Source organism: Dasypus novemcinctus, chromosome 15, assembly GCF_030445035.2.
Source record: "Dasypus novemcinctus isolate mDasNov1 chromosome 15, mDasNov1.1.hap2, whole genome shotgun sequence".
NCBI lineage: Eukaryota > Metazoa > Chordata > Mammalia > Cingulata > Dasypodidae > Dasypus > Dasypus novemcinctus.
Window position 1 is genome coordinate 9,726,986 of NC_080687.1, and position 26,747 is coordinate 9,753,732.

At 46.9% G+C, this 26,747-nt stretch overlaps 1 protein-coding gene across 2 annotated transcripts in view; it reads right to left on the reverse strand.

Moving 5' to 3' along the window:
• MTUS2 (microtubule associated scaffold protein 2) overlaps positions 1–26,747 on the reverse strand; it is a 560,413-nt gene that overhangs the window by 32,979 nt on the left and 500,687 nt on the right. For both annotated transcript variants that reach the window (XM_058277015.1, XM_058277014.1), the window contains exon 10: positions 19,881–19,947. In XM_058277015.1, coding sequence (XP_058132998.1) covers positions 19,881–19,947 — 67 coding nt within the window. The remainder of the gene's footprint in view (positions 1–19,880; positions 19,948–26,747) is intronic.

Genomic DNA, 26,747 nt, shown 5'->3' on the forward strand with positions numbered 1-26,747 from the left:
AGAGTCCCATAAGGATGTGCTGCCTTGATAGAAAACCAGATCATCATAGGCAAATCCCCAGAGTCAGGAACTAGAGTACAGGCTCCCAGAGGTGGGAAAGGAGAGGGGGCATTGTTGGTGCTTCACTGGTGCGGAGTTCCTGTTCGGGGTGATGGAAACGTTTTGGTAATGGGCGGTGGTGACGGCAGCACAACACTGTGAGTGAAACTAACACCCCTGAACTGTATATCTGAAAGTAGATAAAATGGGAAGTTTCAGGTTGTTACATATAGTACCAGAAAAAAAAAATTTTTTTAACAAACCACAGAACTATACAAAAAAAAGAGTGAACCCTAATGTAAAATATGGACTATTGTTAATAGTACAATTATAATACTATTGCTTCATTAATTATAACAGAGGTACTGCACTAATGTGAAAGGTTAATAATAGGGAAAACTGTGGGTGGGAGGGGGATGATGGGAACTCTGTATTTTCTGCCTGATTTTTCTGTGAACCTACACCTACTGCAAAACAAGCCCCAGGGAACCACTTCCTGCAGTGCCCAGAGCCCCAGGCTGCTAAGTACCTGTCTGGAGGCTGCCTCCTGGGAGCAGATGTGTCTCAAACAAGTATCACAGGAGAGCCACACACCTTTCTGGCTACCTGCTACCTGGGGGAAGAGGGGTTGGGCTCTCCTCCCCCGGCGCTGGCTTGTCCTGGCTGATAGATTTGCGTTCCCACTGTGGAGGTGACTCCTGTCTACATGGCAGCCCTGTCTCGTCCTGGGAAGCATCTGGAACAGAACAGCTGCCTTGCTGCTTTCCCGGGGATCCATCCATGCTGCGGAGTGGATTCGCTGTGGATCCCCAGCTTCCCATCAACGTGCAGACTGCTGTCGTGTACACAACCACTGAAACAGAGTGAACATTTACAGGGGGACCGTCAACTGGAAAACGAAGCTAGTCTGGACGGCAGGGATGGAGGCGAGGGTTAAACACGGCGTTAGGCTGCGCCAAAGCGGACCCTCCCTGTCGGGTGTGCTGAGGCCTGACCCTGCTACGCAAACGTGGTCCCCCAATCAGCAGCGGCAGCCCTGGCAGCTTGTTGGAAATGCAGAATCCAGGGTCCTCTCCAGACTGACTGAGTCAGAAATCAAAATTTTCACAAGACTCCAGGAGAAGGAAACGGAGAAGCACCATTCCGAGGTGGACGGGTTGGTGGCGTAGGGGGGTCCACACTTCCCTCCTTAGTGGGGCTCATCTCCTGCATGACCAGCCTCTGGGGGGGTGGGACATTGGCTTCAAGACTATCAATAAAGTCCGACAAAGGAAACTTCTAAGTACTCAGAACCTAAACATTATGTCCTTTGTCCAGCACTCTGTAACGACGTGTTGAGTTGAAGTAACCAATCAAGACCACCAGTTAAACCAGACGTGGAGGCTGTGATGTGAGCTCAGGAACCAGCATCGGGGTGCCTGGCACCCTGAGATGGTCAGAAGATGGTCACAGAGGAGCAACTGGGAAGTTTTAGAAAGTGAGGTAGAAAGAATGGTAAGTTAGAAAAGAAAGTAGTTAAAACAAAACTAAATGCAGACCATCCATGAATTGCTCATCTCCTTTTCAGGGTGGGAAACGGGCTGACATGGAATCCCAAACAGGGCTAACGTGACGTTGTGAACACATGACAATTTCAAGGGCAGCTGTGACGACTGGGTGCGAAAGGTTTGAATGGGAGCGTCTTCAGCTGTATCATTTCTTGACATTAGGCAGAAAACACGGAGCACTGTTAAACAATTGGATATGGAGGTGGGAGTTTTCTTTTGGCTCCTTGTCCTGCCTCTGCCTGCTGCCTGAGCATTGGACAGAGCACACGGGTGGAGGCAAAGTACCCCCTTTTTAGAGGTGTGAAGAGGTTACCTTCTCTGGCACAGTCAGGTGGCAGCGTTCTGCAGTGCCTGCTGCCCAGGACAACAGGTCTCTATGGAACTCAATGGGCAGCTGAAGATTTTGTTTTTAGGAGGTACTGGGGATTGAACCCAGGACCTCGTACATGGGAATCAGGCACTCAACCACTGAGCTACATCTGCTCCCCTGAAGATGGTTCTTAAAACAAGCTTCGAGAAGATGCAAAACCAGAGACAGCTGATTAGACCTTGTCAGAGAAGAAGGCCAGCACCAGGTGGCTTTGGGCACAAACAGCACAGGATTTAGCACTGGGTCAGCAGGATCCCAGACAGGCAGGGAGAGCAACCTAGGCTGGCCTCAGTAAGACCCTGGATGTCCTCAAAAGGGGACGTCTGGAGAGCCATATCAGAGTTCTACCCTGTAGCTCTTAAAGCAGATTATGAGAGCAGAGCAGGTGTAGCTCAGTGGTTGAGCACCTGCTTTGCACGTATGAGGTTCCAGGTTCAATCCCTGGTACCATCTAAAAAAATAAAATAAAACAGGTTAGAAGGTATTCGCAGTTAAGGAAATTCCCCAGTTATTTCTAAGAAGCAGCTCAGTCATTCTCAGCTAATCCTATTGTCTTCGTGTGACGTCAAGTGAAAGACCGCCTTCAAGTGCTGAGACATACAGAAGGTGAAGACAGGGCTTTCATGGGCAAGCGCCCTGGCCTTGACTCCTGCTCACTGCCCCCCAGCTGTGGCCCCTGTGCAGGGGTTCGACCCCTCTCAGGGTCAGCTTCCTTACCTGTAAAGTGGGGATTGCACTAGTCCTACTCCTCGGGTGAGGTCTAAACGAGGTAAGTCGCCGTAAGTGCTTAGCACGGGGCCGGGCCTCTGGGAGTCATTCAACAAACATCTTGGTTTACTGCTTTTGTTTATTTCTCACCTTGCAAGGATTCTAGGTTGGAAAAAAGCAAGAGAAAACCACTGGTTGCAGGTATATGTCTACAGGGGCTAGCTCAAATTGACCTCCGGAGTTAAGATTCTGGTACTCAAAGTACGTTTATAAGGTAACTACTGTCTAATTATTTTCCGATCACTTATCAACGCTTCCGTCTGCTGCATGTCCTTAAACACTTACTGGGGAAACAGTTACCGGAGAAGGAGCTGGGACCACTGTCCTGTGTCTCACTAGAGGCTGAGGAAAGCCCACTGCGGTCACAAACTCGTGCCTAATCTCCAGCAGGAGACGATCGGCGTCCACCATACTGACATCAGGGTAGCCGGACGCTGCGCCACAACGGCAGATGCTGCGTGCGAATTGTCCTTATTAGAATCACTGAGGAAAAAGGCTCCCCCTTTGTTACTGGCTGGTTAGAATATTGCTATTTGGAAAATACAATTATCAGAGCGATGCAAAGAAGTTCTGGGTGGCAGAGCAGGCATCAGAGGATAGAAAAAGCGCTCTCTCCCACAATTTTCCAGAAAAGATACAGCCAGGATTCGGGGTGGGGAGGGAAGCAGCACTGATAGGGTCGGTACGGATGGAATTAGGCGAGTACGGTGAGTAGAGTGGGCCTCCATCCTATTTGACTGGTGTCCCTATGGAAGTGGAAATCCAGACAGACAGACAGACAGGAGAAGGCCGTGGATTGTCCGCAGTCACCTCCTGAAGCCGGGAGAGGCGTGCAGTGGAGAGTGAAGGAAGCAGGGCCCGGCTGCCGCCTCGGTTAGGATGGCTGTCCTCCAGAAGGGAGCGAGGATAAACCCCCATTCTTGTAAGCCAGTTCCAGCAGCCCTGCGGCACTAAGGCCGAGCCACTGGCCGCGGCGGCAGCGCACGCAGCGCTTGGCAGGCGCAAAACAGGTTTATTGCGCTTTCCCGACACGCTGCGGAGGAGGCATGACTGACTCTTGCCTTTTATTCAAGAGGAACCTGAGAGCAGAACAAGATAACCCAGACTAGTGAATCGCAAACTGTGCTTGCCAAGGTCACACCAATGCAAGTCTCTAACTTGACCTTGCATCAGAGGAGGCAGAGACTTGGGCAGAAGTTGATCAAAGTCGGATGGCTGGACCCCCGCCCTGGAGTTTAGAGCCAGTGGGTCGGGGCTGAGGCCCAGGAATGGGCTTTTCTAACAAGTTCCCAGATGGTGGGGATGCTTCTGGAAGGGAGCCCCACTTGGAGAAGCACCGTCCCAAGCACAGGTAGTGCCTTCTTGACCTTCAGCGTCCAGACCCTATGACCTTGTGCAAGTGCAGACACTAATTCAGAGGTAGGGCCTGAGATTCTCCACTGAGAACAAGCCCCCAGGTGATGCCCACACTTGGAGTAGCAAGACCCTAGGCCCTGGCTGAGGACCCCCAGCGCCTGCCCTGGGCTGCAGCAGATGGGCAGCCTTGCCTACCCACCCCTGAAGGCTGCCGAGGGCAGATGGTGCCCACCACGGCATCGTGCGTGCCCAGTCCTGACCCTGAGCCCGTACGGCCAGACTTGGCTCTGGGCTGTGGCCTCCTGATGGGCTCGAGCCTCAGGTCACGAGGCTTCCTTCGAGGTCCCTGCCTTGGCTTCCCATCCCCCAGACCTCTTATCGTGCCCTGTGCTGGTGGCCTGCATGCTCCAGGCAGTGGGAGCCTGACACCCGCTCACAGCTGCCTCTCCACACCTTGGCACAGGCACCTTGGATTCCCCAGGATCCACCTGCTCAGCCTGTGGCGTCGAGGCCCTGCTGGAGCCACGGCAGCCACCAAGTGCTGATGGTCACTGCCACGGCCCATCACTGGGCTTTGGCGTTACCAGGAATGGCCCTACTCCAGTCCAGCAGTTCCAGCCACAGCACCCTAAGCTCCCTCACTCCTCACTCTGTAGAGGCGTGTAGGGACGTGGCTGAGTGCGTCATCCTGCAGGGTGAGCCAGGCACTGCAACTTAGGAACCGACGGCAAGTTGGCAGATCCTTTGCCTCAATTCCTCATCTACACAACAGGGCTGTGAACAGCACCTGCCTAATAGGCCAGTGGCCTCGACTCCTGCTTTGCCGAGAAGATTGAAGTCAACAAGGCTCCTGTGTTCCTCATTCTGAAAATTCAACAACAAAACCCTTCTCTCTGGAAGCTCAGATGCTTGCTCAAGACGATATGCCTTGCTCAAGAGCATGGCTCACCTGCGTTCTTACCTTCATTCCTCTAGATTAGTTTCCTGTTGCTGCAGGAACAAAATACCCATACATGTACTGGCCTAAAACCACACACGTTTATTACCTTACAGTGCTGGGCATGGGTTTCTTGGCCTAAAATCAAGGTGTCAGCAGGGCTTCTTTCCTTCTGGAGGCTCCCCTTCCTGGCCTTTTCCAGTCTCTACAGGGCGCCCACATTCCTTGGCTTGTGGCCTCTTCCTCCACCTTCAAAGCCAGCAGCAGAGCCTCTTTACATGGTTCTCTGACTCCTTCCACTGTCACATCTCTGACTATGAACACTCTGTCTAGGGACCCTCATGCTTCCCCTGGGCCCCCCTGGGTATTCCAGAGCCTCCCCCCACTCAGAGGGTGCGGCACCTGCCTAGCGCCTGTACCCTGTGAGGTCCCGGAATTAGGGCTCCTCTGGGGCCACCGCCCCCTGTTCTACCCAGGATTCCCTTTCTCTCCAGGGTGTTTGCTCACCAGCTCCATGCACCCAGTTTATACAAGTATTTGGGTCTCTCCCACTCGAACGAGCAAAACAAACCACACAAAACCACAACCTTCCTTCCTAGGTTGTCCTCTGGGTACCAACCACTCCCGATTCTCTTCCTCATCACCAAGCTCCACACAAAATAAAGACCTCCTGTCCCTGCGCGTCAAACCACCACAGCCTGGACGTCAGCTCGACCCTTGAAGTCTGCCTGGGATTGCCCATGTCCCCCCTCTCCACCTCTGCCTGGAAGCGGCCCTTGCTGGCTGAGGGTTCCGCTCCAGGCCGTGCCCCCAGCAGTGCCCACCCGCGGCTCCTCGCTCGAACCCTCTTATTGCTCAGGCTGGGAGCCCCTCATCACGCTGGCCCCCTTGTCCCCACCACTGCCTCCCCGAACTCACTTCTCCCTACTCTTCCTTGGTCACTTTAAAAAAAAATTATGAGAGTTTTACTTAATGTTTGCTTTTTAAATATAATTTAAAATATGTATTGTGGGGAAGCGGACTTGGCCCAGTGGTTAGGGCACCCGCCTACCACACGGGAGGTCCACGGTTCAAACCCCGGGCCTCCTTGACCCGTGTGGAGCTGGCCCATGTGCAGTGCTGATGCGCACAAGGAGTGCCCTGCCACGCAGGGGTGTCCCCCACGTAGGGGAGCCCCACGCGCAAGGAGTGTGAGGGCCGCCCAGCGTGAAAGAGAGTGCAGCCTCCCCAGGAATGGCACCGCATACATGGAGAACTGACACAACAAGAAGACGCAACAAAAGGAAACACAGATTCCTGGTGCCGCTGATAAGGATAGAAGCAGTCACAGAAGAACACACAGTGAATGGACACAGAGAGTAGACAACTGGGGTGGGGAGGGGAGAGAAATAAATAAAATAAATAAATCTTTTAAAAAAATAAAGGCATTATTAACAGCTTTAAAAAAAAAGTAAAACCATTGATTAAAAAAAATGTATTGTGGTAACATATACATAACTAAATTTTCCATTTCTTATATGTACGATTCAGCGGCATTAATTACATCCACAGTGTAGTGTGCCCGTCGCCACAGCCTATTTCCAGAACGTCTTCATTGCCGCAAATAGAAACCATGTACCATTAAGAACTCTCGAGCCCCTGGTTACCTCTAGTCTACTCTTTCTCTCTGAGGTTAAAAGTTTAATGTCCCTAAATTTCCTCTTTAAAATGAGGGAATTAGAGCAGATGATTTGGGCGCATTTCTTGAACCCCACCTCCTTCCGTCTGCTATCACTGCTTGCCCTGGGACAAGGGGCATCTCACCTTTGCAGTATTTTTGGGAGCCGGCCAGTTGGCTACCTGGTGGCAGCATTCTGCTCCTCACACTTCTGAGGTCTGCCAGCGTGCCCCAGTTCATCCGTCATCGTGGTGGAATTATCAGTGGTGCCCCTTGCACTCTTCTGGGGTCGGGTGGGGAGGGGTTCTCCCTACTGAAGCTGAGTGTCATATGGGGAAAACCCACTAATAAATAGACCAATCTGAACACAGAATGAACGGTCTTAATGGAAATAGTCTTTCCTGTCAGTGAAGCACCAACTGGGGTAAGGGGCTTGAGTACACAGGGGCAGGAATGGTGACTAGATACATGGCTTTCGATGGCTTTTGAACAGTAAATCCATCAGCCCATAGGACACCAGGAATTGAGAAGCTGTAAATTTGAATAGGGAAAACAAAAACAGAAGCTCGTAGCTCACTGCCGTCTACTTTCAACCTACGTTCCGTCCCTCAGTGAACTGATGCACTCCCTTGGGTTTAAATATTGCCTATGTACTGAAGACCACCAGTAAGATCCCCTAAATCTAAGGCGTCAGGCAAGTCCTGTCGGTTCTACCTCTAAACTGTGCCCAGGATCTATCCACTTCTTTATCTCCACTGGTCCTAGCCACCTACACGTCTTGCATTCATTGTTGCAGTTCCCCCACCCTACTCACAATCTCTTATCAGCCAAGTAGCCACTATGATCTTGTCAAAATTTAAATCATCACCTGTTTATATGTTTCCAACATACCTACAAAAAAAAATCCAAGCCCTTATGAAGCCTACGCAGTGTTCAGGAGTTGCTAATTCATGTTTTCGGTTTTTTTAAAGGAGGTACCAGGGATTGAACATGTGACCTCATACATGGGAAGCAGGTGCTCAAACCACTGAGCTGCATCTGCTCCATGTGAGGTTGCTAATTCAAATGTCTATTACTGATGAACTGAGGACCACAGCTCTGTTAAAGAGGGAGGGATGGGGACAGGAGCATAGTTGAAATAAATTTATTCAGGAATAGTGGCGGCCAAGTTGTATGTTTTTTTGTTTTGTTTTGTTTTAATTTTCAAGGTAATTTGCAAATTCAGGATTACTCTGGTTTTTAGTGAAGCCTCAGAAATTGTGTGGGCTGATAGGATTTGTGGGCCCCCACTCTGTGAGCTAGCTCTCTAGCCTCATTGTTACATTCTCCCCCTTCAGTCTCTCTCTCCACATTCTCACTGGCTAGCTTTCTATTTCTCAGGAATGCCAGCTCAGGGCCTAGACCCTGTCATCCCCTCTGCTTGGAATTTGACTTGAGAAGCAGGGCCTTCTTCTCAGCTCTAATGTCTCTTTCTCAAAAAGGCCTTGGTTGGTAACATAAACAGCCACACCCACCTCATCCAATAAATTTTTCATTTCGGATATTGTACTTTTTGGTTCTAACATTTCCTTTTGGTTCATATATATATATATACACTTTCCATTTCTCTGTTGTAATTCTTTACCTGATCACTTATGTTTCTCTTTTTCTAGATGTACTTAAACATATTTAGATAGCTGCTTACATTCTTTGTCTGCTAATTCTAACATCTGGATCAAGGTCTGTTTCTACTGACTACTTTTTCTCTTGATTAGGAAACCTGCTTCTTTGCATGTCTAATTGAAAAATTTCTATTCTGGACATTGTGGATGATACATTGCAGGAAGTTTATACGACACTGTTTTCTTTTAACAGGTGTTGAATTTTGTTCTGGCAGGTAGTTAAATGACTGTGAATCCCTTTGGTTCTGGCAGGTTTGGTTTATTCTTTGTTATGATGAGTTTATTTCAGGGTTGTCCTAGGCCCTAGACACTCGCTCTAGGTCCCGTACTTACTCCTAAAGCCTGACCTTCCTCACGTCTCCACTGATTGCTCAGCTGGGCTAGAATTCCAAAGCCTCCCTTGCACAACCTTGGAACTGCCATTCAGCTCCCAATCCTGTGCCAGTCGCCCTCTGCAGGTCTCCCTTCATCTAACAACATGTGGGAAACCCTCGAGCAAACTCCTGGGGCCCTCCCCACCAGCTTACTCCTCTCCAAAGCGCTGACCCACAATTTCCCACCACTTCAATTGCACTGAACTCTGGGCAGTCTGCCTCTTCAGCTCAGCGGGATGCTGTTCTGTGGTCTGGTAAGTGCACCCAGGCAGAGTGCTGGGGCTAACAAGGGACTCATTTGGTGGCGCTCCCTTTTCCAGGGATCACAGTCCTGTGGTGCCCACTGTCTAATGCTTGTAAACTGCAGGCTCGTATAGTAACTTTTCCAGTTTTATGGTTGTGTATATAGCTTAAGTCTGGTACCAGTTACTCCACTAAGTAATGGGCATGTTGAAAAAAGCTCCCCAATGATTCTAGTAGGCTTTGTATCTCCTCCCATCTCCACCCCTGGCTAAGGAACAAGATCCAAGAAAAGAAGGGCTATGCAGATGGATGTTCAAGGCTATCTCAGGAAGATGCCATCATTATTTGCAGCACACAATGGATTTTGGTTCACCAAGAAGCCTTCTGTCTACAGTTTTGGCTTTCTAGGTAGATCTGTGTATAAGGAGAAGATCCAGTGACAGGAACATACAAGTCCTATTATATTTCTCATTGTAAATTAATAAATTGGCATTTTGGTTTTTTATATCAGGCTCTAGTTAAGCGAAAGGTGTTTCCTGAAAGAGAAATGCATTTTTGGTGTACTAACAAAGAAAACCAAAAAGCTGGGCCCTGGTGACTCCACCACGGTAAATGCCCACACTTAGCTGCCAGTCTGGTCTCTTCTGCCATGTCATTCTGATTGGCTAAACTCTGACTACACCCTTCATCCACAGTCTGTTTTAGAAAACAGCTGTGCTAAGGGGCCCTGATATCATGATGACAGTCTTTATAACTGAAACCCTGTGAATCTTTACAAGGTTATCTCCAATGGTAAACTGGTCTAGTTACCACCTCCTTCAATGAAATTAACTTCCAAACACTCTGCTCTTTGGCTGAAAAATGGAAATTCTGATAAAAAAAAGAATGACCTGAAATGACACAAGTATATACTGCAATGCATATATTACAGTGTTCAAATAAACTGCCAAATTAAGCAAATCAACTGACAGTAGTCTCGGATCCTTGAACACGGGCCTGGCGGTTTCTGTGATTATTTGGATGGATGAGAATAATTTATGTTGACATTTGGCATGACGAGATAAAGCAAACGCTAAGAAATCTGCCAAGAGAACCATTTGTGTCTTATGTCCCACTCACTGCCACTGCTTTTCATGCAGATGGTCGAAAGGGTCTCATAAACACAGACTCACGGGTCCTACGCCCCTTGATTAGGGATTTTCACAAAGGAAACAAGCCTTTCTTCACTAATTCCTCCATTTTTCAGAGGAGAGATTAAATCAATGATGTCATTAGCGCCTTCTCATTGACCACGTAGATGGAAGAATCATTTGCTCACCAACGCCCACCTTTCCTTGAAGTCCGGCTGTGTAAGCCCCCTAGCCTTTCCTGACCCCAGGCTGGGTTGCAGACCCTCTTCTGAACTCCCAGGTGTCTCTCATTTCACCTACTACACTGTGTTTTAATGATCTGTTTGTGTGTCTGTTTCTTGAGGTCAGAGACTGTCAAATTCCTCTTTACTCCTGGCACAGTAAAGAGTTCAACCCAGTTTTATAAAACGAATCAGAAGAAAGATACCGAGAAAAATAAGAGGGGACCTTGTGCATGAGAAATTTACAAGTGGGAGGTGATCTTATTTGTGTAACTTGCCTGTGATTATCTGTAAACTACTACAGATATTTTGCAAAGTACGCTTCAGGAATTTTCAGGTTAACTCTACAACATGTCAATGTCTTTTTCCTGCTATTTATAACCTTCCTCAAGGCATCAATTTAGGTCTTACAACATGAAGGCAGCATGATCGTATGTTCATGGTGAAAGCGATAAGGATCCAGCTCAGTTATTCTGAATAGTTAAGGGATTTGGGGATTGCCTCTAATCTCTATAGCCATGATTTATTTACTGGTAAAATGGTGGTAATATTATCTATATTAACTATATTCTAGAGTTGCTGTCAGGATCTGATGAGATAATATATGCAAAAGAGCTTTGCATGAATATTTAAACATGAGTTTTATAGAGTCACAAACCAGTGGAGACAGCTGGCTCCAAGTTTAGGGGCAGCCTGATGACCTGAGTTAGACTAGTAAATCAATTCAGGTTAGTTAAGGATTAAACCCACAGATTTAAAAAATATTAACATTAATATAGAACATATTTTAACAGAAAGCAAAATTATCTTTATCCATAAAATAGCAAATATTTTAGAGGATCACAAAACATCTCCACATTAAAAAAAAACACACAACAACCATAATGCACTATTCTATATACTTAAAAGGATTTTATAAATATCAGAAAATGTGTTATTGACAAATGGAATAAATCATTGTCTCAAAGAAAATGTAGCAGTTTTGTGGAATTGTAGCTGGTAATGTATTTTCCATGGCAACTAAACCCAGTTACTGGTACATTTAAGGGAATTTGCAGTTTTGGTAATACTGTGCATGGGTAAGCACCTGTTCAGGAGAGAAACTAAAATGACTTTAGAAAATTACATTTACTGGAATAAAATGTAATCATGGCAGCTGACATCATTGGTTTGAATTTTCCCAGCTCTGTCCTGATATCATTTCCTCATAAGAGGAAATTCCTGGACCTCATCAAGCTGGGTGTTCTGTCTTGTGAGGAAAGCAGTATGTTTCAGAGCCATATCATCATGCTCAAATTTCTGACTGGAGATTAATCTACTAGATCAAAACTTTCTTTCAAAAACTAGTTCTGCCTCACCATTAGAGAGCCTAGGACAGTGCTTACCATATAAAATTTTGTTGAACAAATTGAATGAGAAGCTTCAACTCTACTGAACAAAGAGTTTTTGTATCCTACATACATTGATACAATGTCCTTCTATTTTCACTCAATTTCCCTTGTGGTTTCCCCTTTGGCCCAAGATAGTATGTTGTTTAATTTCCAAATGTTTGGAATTTTTCCAAATATTTTTGTTACTGATTTGTAGTCTAATTCATAGTCCAAAGCACTTTGTATGATTTCAGTTCTTCTATATTTGTTGAGCTTTGTCTCATGGCCCAGAAAATCGTCTATTTTGCTGAATGTTCCATGTGTATTAAAAAGTATGTGCAGTCTGCTGTTTTTGGATGGAGCATTCTCCAAACATCAATCAGGGCAACTTGGTTGATAGTGGTGCTCAAGTCATCTATATCCCTACTATTTTCTGCCTACTTGCTCTACTGATACTGAGAGTGCTGAAGTCTCCAACCATAAGAGTGGATTTGTCTATTTTTTCTTTCAGTTTAATTAGTTTCTGCTTTATGTATTTTGAATCTCTATTGTTAGGCACATAGATGTTCAGTATTGTTATGTATTCTCAGTAAATTGACCCCTTTATCATTATGTAATGTCCATCTTCATCCCTGCTAATATTCCTTGATCTGAAGTCTACTTTGGTATTAATAAAGCCACTCCAGTTTTCTTTTGATTGGTATTAGCATAGTATACCTTTGTCCCCTCTTTTTACTTTATCCTATGTATATTTGAGGAGAGTATCTTTTAGGAAGCACATAGTTGGCTCCTGCATTTTTATCCAATCTGACAACCTCTGTCCATTTAAGAGAGTTTTTTTTCCTAAATCAGAACATTCTTTTTGTGTGTGTGTGTGATCCCAACATTGGTTAATATTTCTGAAGTTACCTTCTTAGTCTTGGCATTTTGACCCAGACTTTTCTTTAAATTGTTGAGAGGGAGGAAGACAGCAGAATCTAATCTGAAATTTAAAAGAATGAGCACATATTGTGCCAAGCACTCTGCCAGAGGCTCTCCTCATAGCCAACCAGTGTGATAGGGTTATTATTCCCATTTTTCTCATGAGGCAATTGGGGACCTGTGGCACAGGCAGCTAGCTAACTCCCAACATACATTTTCCCCTTCCTCCACAGTAATAAAATAACATCTGAGCAAGTTCACCAAGAATAAAGAAAATATTCCCAGCCTCCCTTGCAGCTAGTTTTGCCTGGTTCTGGCCAGTGGGATGAAGCTTCCCCAAAGAAGCTGACACACTCTCTCTGCTTCCTTCCCAATTTCTGCCTCCATCCTGCTATTTGGAGTATGGATGTGGTGACTGCTGTACTACTGCCACATTGGACCAGGAGGTGAAGGGGCTTGGATGGTAGAATAGTGAATTGCAAGAAACCCAGGTCCCCTGGGGACTTTGTGGAATGGAACAACACCCCTGCCCCTTAATGCTTTCCTCCTAATTTTATGTAAGAGAAAAACAAACATCCACCTTGATTAAGCTACCATTTTGTTACAGCATTTTGATATTCATTCCTGAGCCCAATTCTAATGGATACAGTCCAGGAATAATTAACAACACTGTGCTACATAATTACTCTAGTTCATGTTTGTTCCTGTTTGAACATGGATTTATACTATTATCTATTATGGTTTTGTGTGGAAGTCATAGAATTAGGAGAAACAGTTATTTCTGGTTTGTCTGATTTTTTGAGTTTATCAAGTTGAAAATTGGAAAAACACCTTGGTGGTAGTGGAGGAGAGGCTATGGTAAACTTACATTCTATATGTGGAAAGAATTCTAGACTTGGGGTCATGACCTGACTCTGTATGCTTTTAGAAAAGTCACTTGAACTTTCTGAGCCTCAATTTCCTCATGTATAAAATAAAGATGATAACACCTACTCTCTTGAGTTGTGTGAGTGATTAAATAAAACATCTTATGTGACCGAGCTTGGTAGGTACTAAGCACTATGGAAGTATAAGAGAATAAGGTCACAAAATTGGAAGATGAGCTTTATGTATAAGTTGGAAAAGTAAAATCATCTCACAAATACACTTTCAGTGGTGTATGTACATATGAGCAAGTTGCTAGTCACAAATGAGATAAATTGAAAAATCATTCTATTTAGGAACTTAAGGATATCATAAATAACAATTAAATGCTTACTATCACAAACATAGTTTCCTACCATGCCATTATATCAAAGGTCTCAAATTTTTAAAAATCTCTTTATTTCATATTATAGAAAATATCCAGGCATTATTGTTTTGTTCTGTTTCAATTTGCAGATTTTAATAAAACCGTGGATTTAATCATTTAGATTTCTGTACAATGCCTGAGAAATTTAACCAGAATGATAGTTTTTAGATACAACTTTCTATTTTAAAACTATAGTCCATTTTAAGTGATTTTGAAGTGTGCAAAAGAGTAAAAAAGGCACAGCCCCTTTCAGGTCTGGAAACTGGTAGAAAGATGAAAACACATGGGCCTGGCTTGCAGTAGGAACTGCAACAGAGCTCAAGAGAGGAGAAGGTGCCAGACACCTCAAGCAGCTTTCCCCATCAGCATTAGGGACCGGGGCGGAAGCCAGGTAAATAAGGCCAGATGAGAGCAGCTGGGGTGACAGAACTTCAAAGACGATGGCCAAGGTCACGGCAGATTCAGAAGTTCCAGCTTTGAGCAGCCTGAGGGAAGGCTCTGGCGGTGGACTTGCAGTGGGGATTGCAGAGGGCCTGCTCCAGCCTGCATGTGCATTTCAGCAGGCCTGGAGAGCATCAGGCTCCATCAGCAGAGGGGAGAGACAGCTCCATTTGTTCCTAGCTACTGCACTGCATATGGTTTTCTGTCTCATGGAGTTTATCTAATTCATATTGATTTTTAAGGCTCAGGCTTTCTAATAAGGCAGCAATGATGAGTCTGGATGTCATTCTCTCACTCGGCTTTCCTGGAGAGAGGACCTTAAATATCCAAGCAAAATTTGAAGCTTTACTCTCAAAAAGAAATAACCTGTTCCCAAGAAAAGAAATCACAAATCTTACATGTGTAAGAGTGGTCTTTCAGTTTTCTGATGTTTGACTTATAAATTTGCAGAATGGCACAGTAGGCAAAAATCAAGGGTCATATTTTTAAGCCTATATTTTTTGGGGAAAATGGAGTATGTTTAAAGCTACTAAAAGCATATATTAAACCTGATTTCCAGCCTCTTTGTCCTCCTTTGCTGGATATGGTACTGGACGCTCGTTTCCTGGGGGTTGAAAATACCCTGACTTCCCCTAAGCCACTGCAGATTGGGAAGACTTTCCCGAGGACAGACCCAATTAAGACCAACTCCAAAGCAAAGGGAACCTGAGGACAGGAAGCTCTCAGGGTGGGGCTGACCAGGAAATACAGTATAACAGTGATATTGCAATGTTAGCCCACTCCATGCAGTCTCTGCTCTTGGACACAGGGAGAGAGAGAGACAGAGGGAGAGAGAGAGGCTGAGAGATTTAATTTCCTCTTCATAAGGCAACCCTACCTAAACGAAATCAAATCCACCATAATCTTTCATCTTGGTTTACAGAGTAAATACCAAGAACATTTCACATACAGATGAGCTTAGAGCAAATGTGAAATCTTGTCAAGAGTACTGGTACACACTTTTGAAAATATATTCCTAAGACAATCACCTAAGAGGGAAAAAGCAATTTGCAAATAGCACTTTTGTTTGCTGCATAATAGCCAAAAAAATGGGGGAAAACTTAAACACTCAAAGGAGAGGAATAGGTTACTCTAGTTTATCAGCCTGATAGAATATTTTATACCTATTAAAACGACAAGGGTGAAAAAAATTTTTTTTGATAGATGGAAAGAGAAATAGAGACACAGTTTTTCTTTCTTTAAGGCTGCAGAATGGGAACAGCTGAAAAGGATCACGACACCACTGCGGGTAGCAGGCATTAGTAAGACTTTTTCTTTCCCGCATCTCTCTATCTACATCTTAGTTTTCAGCCTGGGTCCCTCTCTGGTAGCCCCTCGTCCAGAGGGCCTTAGATTGAAGACACGAGCTGAGTCTTATTCACCACGGAAGCTCCGGGACATGACCCCAGAGCCCCAGCTAGTCCACAAGGTGCCTTTGTGTAGATTAGAAAAACGCACCCCTGCCTTTGCATGGTGGGACACGGCTTGGAGAGCTGACTGCAACGGAGGATGCATTTCAGTCCCATCCTAGAAGGCTGCCCTACTGCCGGGCTTGACCTACTCAACCATCCATGGAGGCCCTGCCTGGCCTGTGCCTGGCATACAGTAGGTGCTCAACATAATAGTTGAACAAATGAATAAGTGGAAATTCAGAAGAACTAAGTGCTTCTTCTTGGTACTTCTTGCAGGTGTCTGAGCGGAAGTCAAGCTCTTTGGACGAGTCTCAGCTTGCTTATTCATCTCTAAAATGCAGCGGTGGGTCCAGGCATTAAGGCCCAAGGCCCTGATATCCATGCCTGCTAATATCTTCTCCAGACCTGGGGAGCTCTCAACTAGAGGCTGTTTTCAAAGTTTACCTGTAAATCGACTGCCAGGGAATTCCTTCTGAGTCAGGGTGGGATGGCACCTATCAAAAGTACTCCTAGCAGACCCTGTTTTAGCTCCACCGGGGATGCCACAGCTGGGAATGTTTTCTAAATGTGCAGTATCAGCAGATGCATGGGGCATGCACCGGGCAATTGCTTCCAGAGAGGAGGAGAAAGGGGAGGGAGGGAGGAAGGAAGGAAATTCTTCTCCCTTTTTCCAGAAGCCAGCTTAACCCTCGTGTAATTTTGAAGCAGGTGGGATTTGTCTTTTGCAACTTCCTCTTCTGTACCCTTTCCCAGCCATTTCTCCTTCTCTTGATGATCATTCAATCGAACGATCTCCCCTCCCAGGCCCATCCCAGGTTACCTGTTCCCCTCTCTACCCTATCCCCGCCTCAGATAAAAACCCTGCTCCTTTAATGGAGCTCATGGATTTTCAAACGTAATGAACACCTGGGGGATTTAAAAAATGCCTCCATCTCACCCTCAAAGATTTTTTATTCTGTTGGTCTAGGGTGGGTCCTGGAAGAGTGTTTTTAAAAAGCACTCCAGGGGATCTAATGCACAGCCAGGCTTGAGAAACACCAATGGGCAGATGCACACAGCCTTTGAGTGAAATTATTCACAGTAGGGGTGTAGCGTACTGAGGGGTACTTATTAGCAGCTACCAGTAGTACTTCAAGCAGCAGTTAAATGGATCGGAAAAAATTTAATCCATAATTTTTAGATCTTGGGGACGGGCCAGCTGCGCTCTGGAATCCACCATCAGCAGGCCCAAATGATTCTTTTTGCAGCTTCTTTCCTTCTCCTGTGTCTGAATTCAGTCTTTAGAAATGCCAGCTCCCCCCTCCCCCAGCGGCTCATCAGACTGGGCTGAGCAGAGGTCTAAATAAAAGCGGGGCTGCCGAGGAAGGCGTGACGGTCTATGCATAGCAAGATCATCTGTAAGTCAAGTTGGTAAGCTTCACGCTCTTCTTCCTGCAAGGGAATTCCCTGCAGGTGCAGCCCCTGAACTCATGGGATTTCCTGCTAGAAGTCCATCCCCATATGGCCCCCTGCCCGTCTCTCACAAACGCAGTCTCCGCGGCGGGCCAGCTGCCCTCTGCTAAAGCCTCTGCCGGCGGGACGCCGACTCGATGGACGGCGCCTTCGGGCTGCCGAGGCCTCCCCCTCCTCGCAGGGCGATTCTGGTTCTACGCTTAGCGCTCCGCAGACCCCCAGTAGGACTTACAGCCTGAACCCACGTCATCCTCCGCAGGGCTGCTGCCTTCACCCCGCTTCGGGGCAAGTGGGCAGGGAGGCTGTGCGGGGCTCCCCAGGCCAGGAGACAGGCCGGCGGCCAGGAGAGGGTGTGCCCCGGGAGGGCGCATGTGGGGGGCGGCTCAGGGGTCTCTCCCCGGGGGGGGGGACGCGGGGGGTGGCAGGGGTCTCTCCGGGCATAAAGCCCTCCTCTGTGGAAGGCTTCCTCTTCTGTCCTCGGCGTTTGAGGTGCTGCCCCCTGATGCTTCCGCTCGTCCTTCCCCTCTCATGAAGGGGCGCCCGAGCTCAGAGAAGGCGAGTGACCTGCCCAACTTGAAAGTGGCCCTGCCTCCCGTGCTCCCGCGGGCCCCCCACGCCTTCTGCCCCCGCAGATGCCCCCCTCCCTGGGAGCTCTGCCTTCCAGGGCTACACGCTTCGGTGCCCCTCTATGGGAAACTGGAGACGGCATTATTTTAACATGTTTCTGTCTCTGCCTAAAGAAAGATCAACGTGTCTTGTTAAGAGGGGAAGGAACGTGGCTTAGAGGCACACTTGACACAGGTCATGTTTTGCCCTTTCCTCGGAGCAACTTTCAGCCCCAGGCTCTGAAGACCTGCCCATCTGCCCCCCTCAAGTCCCTCAGCCAATGAAGAAAGGGAAGTGACCCCCCGCCCACGGTTCCCAAACTGTGTATCGAGGCACCCTGAGCCCCTGCAGCAAACTCACAGGGGGCCCTGCAGGAGATCTTAAAATTCCAAGGGAAACCCAGCAGTGCAGGGTGCCTGCTGGACACCGCCCACCCCCCAGCTCAGGGCAGTGCACAGCGCCAACATCAGGTGGCACGTCACTCCTTTCGATGACGCAGCTTTGTGAAGAGAAGGTTATTGTTATTATCTGAGAAGAAGCGCTGAGTGAAAGTCAGCGGAGAAGAGGAAAGGTGGGTGGCATTATCTGACCTGAAGCCAAGGTACGAGAAGGTGCTCAACAGGCACCCACATTGCGGTCGGCAAGCAACCGTGGTGATGAAAAATGGAAATACGATTTTTTCCTAATATCTATGCATTATTTTTTTCAGGACGTGAAAACTTATTAAACTGGGCATTACGTTGGAAGTGGCCTTGAGGCACTATGAGAAGCGCTGGAGACACTAGGGTCACAGTGAATAGAGAAAGTTTGGAACCTCCATCTGGCACCTTGGAGCTGCCCCTAGGGATTGGGGTGCTGGAGGGGGGAGGCTGGGGAAGGGCAGGGCTTAGAACCCCATCGATGGAAGTGCAGGCTGGGGGGTGGGGCGGGAGAGGGGGTTCTGCAGGCGCTGAGTTGAGGAAGGAGAAACTTAAAAAAAAAAAAAGATTCGCTATGGATGGGAAAATGGGGGGGAGTGTCCTTTTAAAGAGAACATGGGGAGCTACCAATGAGGTCACAGATCATGTGTGTGCACGCGTGTGTGCACAATGTGAGCACAGAGGGCGGACCACCCAATTGTGTGGGGACCCCAGGGGCACCGCGGGTGAGTGGCGTGGCGAGGAACGGGAGCAGAGCCCGGCGCCCGGCGGGGTCACCATCAGCGCAGAGGGCAGCCGCTCCCCACGGTGGAAGAGTGGGCGCCACTCTCGACACGGGCCACTGAGAACCTAAGAGGGGATCACTCAGTGAGGGGCGGCCCCCAGTGGTGAAGGAACGGGGGGGGGCACGTGGGCCCCGATGGGCTGACGCGCGAGGGCTAGCGGGTCGGATGGGACAGCGGTGGCTGCGAGACAGAGACGACCTCCATTGAAACCGAGACTGGAGAGGACGGGGCTCTTTTGGCAGGGAGGGCGAGGGGTTCCAGGGGCGCCCACTTCTGCGCCCTCGGCCTGCGCTTCCCTCGCAGCCTGCTCTCAGGACAGCCCACCCCTGGGGGGACGCCCCGAGCAGCCCCTGCAGCCGGGGCTGAGTCCAGCTGCTCCCACCCACGCCAGCTGAGGCCGCCCACGGGAGCCTGCCCTCTTAGAGGGGAGCACCTCCTCGCAGGGCGTCCGCTGGCAGGAAGCCAGGGGGCACCTGCGTCTTTCAGAGAGCACCTCGTGCTCCCGCCAGAGCTGCCTCCAGCCCCCTGCCCTGAGCCGCCGCCTGCCCAGGCGGTGTGCAGCGGTGGAGGTGCCTGGGGCAGGCCTGCTAGGGGCGCCGCCGTCTGTGAACAGCGGCGTCTGTGCCCCCTTAGCCACCCCGCGTCCTGATACGAGCTGTCCTGACAACAGAGAGGTAAGAATTACGGCCACGAGAGCCCACCCCTGTGCCGGGCACGAGACCCCATGGATGGAGCAGGCTCGCTCCGGCTGATGCCACGAGACGCCACTGCTTTTGTTACCCGGTCGCGGGAACCAGGGAAAGACATTCTTTACGCTGCTCATTTCCAATGCCCGACTTACCAACTTCATCCCTGATGCTGGCAAGCTCGACTGACAGCTCATTTTCTTTCACAAGGGCACTTTCATTCTGTAAAAACAAAACGGATACCGAGAGTCCCCTAGTTTTATGCTACATAAGTACTTTCATATGTTTAATTAATGAATCATAGTAAGCAAATATTTATAAGTCTAGCCCTTAAGGGATTTTATCACTACATGAGCATATAAAAAACATACAAAGCCAAATATGACTCATTCATTTGTATCACATTCAAATTGCAAAGTTTGCAATAGGCTATCAATAAAACCCACGGGCATGCTTTGCTTTGTATTACACTCTGGGATATGATCCTGGAATACTTCTCTGCATTAATCTACTGTAATAGATTATTATACATTTTTAATTTCTATTACTATTATGAATTTTTTACCCTGAAAATGTCCATGCCATGTTTATCTGAAGGGCATATGCTTGTTCCACCAACTGGACCCTTAAACTTACCCTTTTGTCCACACATGGAGAGCTGCCTAATAAATAATGATGATCAGATCATAACACTTAAAACACCTCTATGTATAATACAACTAACAGCGACCTTAAGGTTTCCAAGTCATTTATTCCACTGATAGAAGGAACATCAATATTCCACCAATAGATGGAACAAGAAAACTCAAAGCTAAAGCATTATTTGATGGAAAGAATGCCATTCATAACTTTATTAGCCACCTTTGACTCTGATCTCAGCAGCCTGATGAACCTGTGCCCACGCAAAAAAAGTTTTCACGTGCTCGTCTCTGTACGTTGCCCTCAAACCTTGGCACGTGAAGCGTGTGCTTCTTTGCGTTGAAGTGATGGCTTTAGATTGTCAAAAGGGTATTTGCTAAGTGAAGTTATAAGGAATATAATATATAAAAAATAGAACTATTTTCACAATAAACCGAGAGCAATTTTAGTGCCAGGGCCACAGTTGTTAGGTAACAGTTCTCTTAATAACAGCGTAGGGAAGAGCCATCATTTGAGGGATCATGGACATCCTGCCTCGTTCACGAGGCTCTTTCTTTCCAGCCTAGCCCATAGCATCCTTCCCTTCCCTGAAGGTCAAGGCTTGTAACTATCCTGGAAGTGCACATTTTTCTAACCACTAAGATGCGCTGCCTCTAGGCTGGGCCTACCCCATGGGGTTGTTGTGAGGATTAAATGAATTAAAACACGTGAAGTAGTTAGAATGGTGCCATGTAAGTATTATACCAACACTTACTACTTAATAATAAGTGTTAGCTGTTATAATATCATTGTTTCCTTTTATTTTATTTGCAACTGGATAGCATCTTATATATAACTAGGCACTTTTCCAAACTAATGATCTAATGCATTTAGAAGTTCCACATCAGTCACATGCTCTTTTCTTTTAGGTACCTTCGTATTTCTCTCCTGATTCCATTCTAAGATTTGAATCTTGTTCCAAGATTGGGGAACCCCAAAGAACAGTTCTATAATCCCCAGGGATTACATGCATGTCCTAAAACGGCATAATATTGCTGACTAACATTTAACTTGTTCCCAGCATATTAAGAAAATCTGGTATTCTGGTGATTGTTTATTTCAGTATTTATCCAGAAACAGTCTTAAACTAGCAAAAGAAACTTGCCGCTATAAAGAATAATGTTGAACACTCGTACTCTCTAACTCCTAAACACTGCTGGAAAATTGAAATATTGGACTAATCAGTCCAGAAAGAGTATTATTAATGTGAAAACTCTCAGAGTGATGAGATGTACAAAGACTTAGACCAGTCAGGTGATAAGCAGCTAGAAGGCAAACAAGCAACCAACTCACCCGGATTTCTAACCCACAGTCAACATTCTTTCTAGTCACCGTACCAGCTCTGGGAGAATGCTAACCATCTCCAGCATCTTTACAAGCCACTCCACCTTTCTCACCACAGAAGAGCAGACCTTTTGGGAAGGGTTTCAGGGAGGCCCTGGTGCAGGCCAGATCTCAGCTGGCCTCATTGATGATCATGGTAGGGATAGGAATGGAGCCCTTTGGACTCGAATCACTTTGACGGAAAGCAAATGCTGACAGCTGTGGTTTAGGGGAAGCAAGAATTAGACTGGGGGGAACAAAGTGGGCAAATAAGAAAAAAGACGCAAAAAAAAAAAAAGAGAAAGGAAATGGGAAGACAGAGAAGATGGAGAGGGGAGAATGAAAGAAATGGAAGTGTGAGTAGAAACGCGTGCCATTTAGGAAAGCAGAGGCCGAGAGAGGTCAAGGTGATGCTCCCATCCCATCCCCTGCTCATCCCCATCCTTTCTGAAGTACAGGCTTTAAATTCAACTAGTTCCAAACCACAGTTGTGAAAAGGCTGACCAAGGCAGGGTCAGCTGCAAGAGATAAGCGACACACCTGATGGCGGCAATGTCAAGGCAAAGGGCGAAATTCTGGTAAGTTCTGGTTAATCACCAAATCAATATAAACTCTTCACCAAACATGATCTGTGTGCCAGGGTGCATGCTAGTAAGCCCTCTACCTACCTCTTACTAGTCCTCCAAATGCTGTCAAGTGGGTCCGGGTTTATTTCCCCTTATGGGTGAGGAATTCTGGGGCCCGAGGTTTAAGTTACAAGCCCCTGCACAATTGGCCAGCAAATGGCAAAGGCAGGGCTTTGAAGCCAGAGTCCACACTCTTCTTCAGACACTAACATGCCAAGATACTACCCACCTCCCAGCTTGTCTAAGTGCAATCAAGATCCAAATTGTACTGAGCCTCAGATTGGAGGCAAGCACTTATTACCACAAAGTATCACCATCTAACTGCATGAGGGGCAGGTCAGCTCTTGACTAGTCTGTTTCAAAGAAAAACTTTCCTCTCCTCTTCCCCACTACTTCAATTTATTATTGGTTGCATGTTGATAGATTTCCAGGGTTTGTCGGGACCCACTTCCATATACCCTACATTGGGTTGCTGAGAGCAAAGCCCTTCAATTTACCCTACCAGCCCCTCTAAGGGCCTTTTGCAATGGCCTCTGATTTCATTCCTGCTGAAGATACTGGCACTGCCCAGCTCTCTAAGGCTGACCTCTGCTGTCTGGCTCCAGCACTTCTTCCTTAAGTGCTTGTTTCTGAAATGATATCAACTCTTCTAATTTATGAATTCTCTGCATCAAGTAAGGTATTTTTTTGTTTCCTGAAGCCAAACCAGCATGGCATGGTGCCATGCTGCACAGAGATGAGTCAACATCAGTGACATTGCAGGAACAGTGTTTTCTTAGGCAAGAGGTAACTAAAGGAATCTTCCACTCTCTTCTCCTTGCCCTCAAGAGGTATCCCTCCATCCCGTGATGCTCTATGGAATCCAGCAGCCATTGTGCAAGATCCTGAGGTTCTTTCAAACACCCGGGGGTAAGACTGCCTATAGGCTAGCTTTGAAAGGACCTCACGTCCTGTTTGTCTTCATTTCCCAAGCCAACCTAGCCAGGTCTGGAATGTTGACCTGGTGGGATGGCTGAAATGTGTGCAAGGCCTCCTCTGATGGGTCAGGGTTTCCCTAAATGGGGGCGGCAGATGGTGTGGGCTGTGAGTGGAAAATTCCTAACTGGTGCCAAAGACATGAGCTCCTGCTTCCACTCAAAAGGGCTAAAAATAGAACTGAGTCTGAACCATCTGAACTATCATAGTGACATGGTCCAGAAACTGCAAAGTCTAAGAAGGCCATTCCTCTAAAATTACTGTTAACCCTCTGACAGGCTTAATTGGGAATGGGCACTTTGGAGGCATTCACCTAAGCCCAGGACCAGCAGCTGCGACTCTCTGGCTCCCTCTTTTATCTGCTCACGCCCCTGTCCTTTGCACTGAGCTTGCGGGTCTCCAGCAAGGCACACCTCTTCACAGGTGGAATCCAAGGGAGCATTCCCGTGAAACACCCAACTCACCCCTGCACCTCGAGCCCCAAACACACCACTGCAAGTCTGTTACAGCGAGGCCTACACTTCCTCCATTCTAAGGCCCCTCACACACTGGAAGGGAAGATGCCTGTGCTCTCACTCCACGACAGAAGGCTGGCAGGGCATGCGACCTGCTCATTGTTCCAGTAACTTCAAGCAGCTGGATGTATGGCCAAGCCACAGGCAGGCCTGACGCCCTCTGTTATTTTAACACGCTTTGTCCATGGGAGTTAGCTGTTAGCTGCTGATGCTGTCCGTGCAAACCTGTCTTGGAGATTTCAACTGATAGCAGAGGATGAACAAGCAGGACGACATGAAGGGAGACCCCGGGGAGAGTGGGGAGAGCCTCAGAGCCAGGAGAACAGAACTGGTGACAGCAGCACATGGGCCTCTTTCTGGGAGCCTGGCACCCTCCTTCCCGTGGGCCTTCTCTTTCCCTCTCCAACTTCCTGCCTCTGGTCCATGATCCTCTCTGCAGGAAGCTTTGGTTGCACCAATTTTGTTAAATTCACTACAGTTCTGAGCATTTTTACCAGCTCCCTTTACCCACCTGAAAATTTTTTTAAAGGGAGAGGCCTACATCTATACATATGTAAATTTAAAATATATATACGTAACCCAAAGACTCCCAACTAATCTTTCCTATATTTTTAGCCTATTCTGAAATGAGAGCAGATCAGGAAAATTCAACTATGTGAACTGGGTCACACACCCCTAAGCTAAACAAAAGAACCACAACAGCGAGTTAAGTAAAAGAGCCATAGGGTTTTGGTATTTAAATAATACCAGATCGTTTTTAAATTTAAAAATTCAAGTGTAACACATACAGATATACTCAATTACAAAGAATTTTTCATTCTTCCCAGAAACAATATTGCTTTTCACCAGGGCTCTTGAGTTCAGGGTAGGTTTAACTCAACGTGGTAGACGTCTGTCTTAACAGGAAAACATTGTCTTTCATATTTGAGAATGAATCAGCCCCAAGTTGACATCAACAGAACATAGACTCTTTAGAGTTGTTTTCATTCTGCCTCTTGTGAACACCACAGTCTTCCTGATGCCACGATTAAGATTGGCCAGATTCATAACATAGCCCTGAGGAAGAATCCCTTGGGATGTGGCCTGACCCGCTTGCTTTTCATTTCAGTTATTACGGCTTTAAGGGGCATGGCGCCTGGACTTGACCTGATCAATAAGTATGAGTTCTTTCACGTATAATTAACACTATGGCCGCTGGGCTTTTGTAGAATGCGCCATCAGCTTTTCTACCATGAAATGAAATTTAATACAGACCAGTCAAAGGCAAAATATCTTTCAAACTTAATATTCTGCAATACAGTTCAGTGTCTACTTAAGGGGAAAATGACTAAAGTCACGCCTAGTTTTTTAAAGAAATCAGAAATGACTACACTTCAGGGTGCATCATTCCAGGCTTTGCCCTCGTGCGTGCTGGAGAGAAACCCTGGGTAAAAAGGGCATCTCGCTGCCCTGAGAGGCTCTGCCTAATAGAGGACTCTCTTCCAGGATATGAGACATGGAATGTCCAAGAGCCACTGCAAGGACGAAGAAGTCATGTGGGGATCTGAGCTGATTACAAGAAGAAGAATGATTAGCTAGGCCTATGATGGCTCATCCATTTATGTGTCACTTAAGAAGTTCCTTGACCTCTCTGGAACAACCTTCTTCCAATCACTTCTCCAAACTTATACCAGGCATACCTGGGTGAGGTGCCCTATCCCAACTCCCACCCATGCCAAGAATTAGAGGACGGATAAAGGAGATTGTCCTCGGAGATTATAATCAACACATCACAGGAATGCACAGAAATCTCTAGAGGGACGGGATAGTATCTTCACCAGCAGGACACAAGCTTACTGACAAGTACAAGAAAGAACCTCGCATGCGCAGGGGCGCGGGTCAGCCTAGGGACTGAAGAGGCGCTCCAGACAGGGCAAAGGGACACTCAACCTGCCCAAGTGCATTTCCAAGGGGACGTCAGGCTCTGCAGGCAGGGGATTCTTAAATGATACAACTCCTGGCTGGGGTTCCATTCTCATCAACGCACCTTGGGATAATCTGACTTTCTGTGACGCTGGACTTTGGACTCTAAGGAAAAATCTCTTGTTTATCAGACTTGTTACTGTTTGTTTTCTTGTCGCCTGCCTGGGTCCTGCTTTTCCTTTCAGAATGCCTGTTGGTGAATCTATCTGCAGACGTCCTCTGCTCAAAAACCCAGGCTGGGGCCCTGCTTCTTACTAACTCAAGTGAAATGCCTGGGTCAGGCTTTCACCAGCTGGAAAACCTTGCCCTGCCCTCTCTCTGCTCTGATTTCCCACTGGGCTTTTCCACGAGATTGCCCCTCTCCTCTTTCATGAGATTGGGCCCAAACACCTTGACTCATGCGCTCCTCGCTTGGAATTATACTTCTTCTCTTTAATTTATTGAAATTCCACCCCATTCCTCAAAGGGCTGTTCACGTTCCACTTTTTCCAAGACCACTTGCCCAGGAATCCAGCACTGATCTCTTCTCTCACTCAATTCCAGAAGCAGACACGGTCAGTACCCGCTGCACTCCACCTACTGATACTCCCGTCTGGTGCTAAGATTTAAGTGTTCTGTGTGCGTGTTGTCTACCCTACTGGTAATTTTTCTGGACAAGGTGGGAGGAACAACCAAACTGAAACTAGTAAATTGTATACGGGCTTTTAAGAATTCTTTGATAATTCCCATAGTAACCAGGTACAGGGTCAACCAGCAATACACATTGTCAATAAATAGGTTTTTACAAGTTGAAAATATATAAGCACCATCAGCTTTTTAAAACCACTTTTTTAAACAGATTTTTATTCATTTTATACTCTAGATAAGATTCTATAGTTTCCCCCAATAAATTAATGCTAAAGACTTCAGGTTTTATTTCTAGTCCTAACTCTGAAACTGGTTA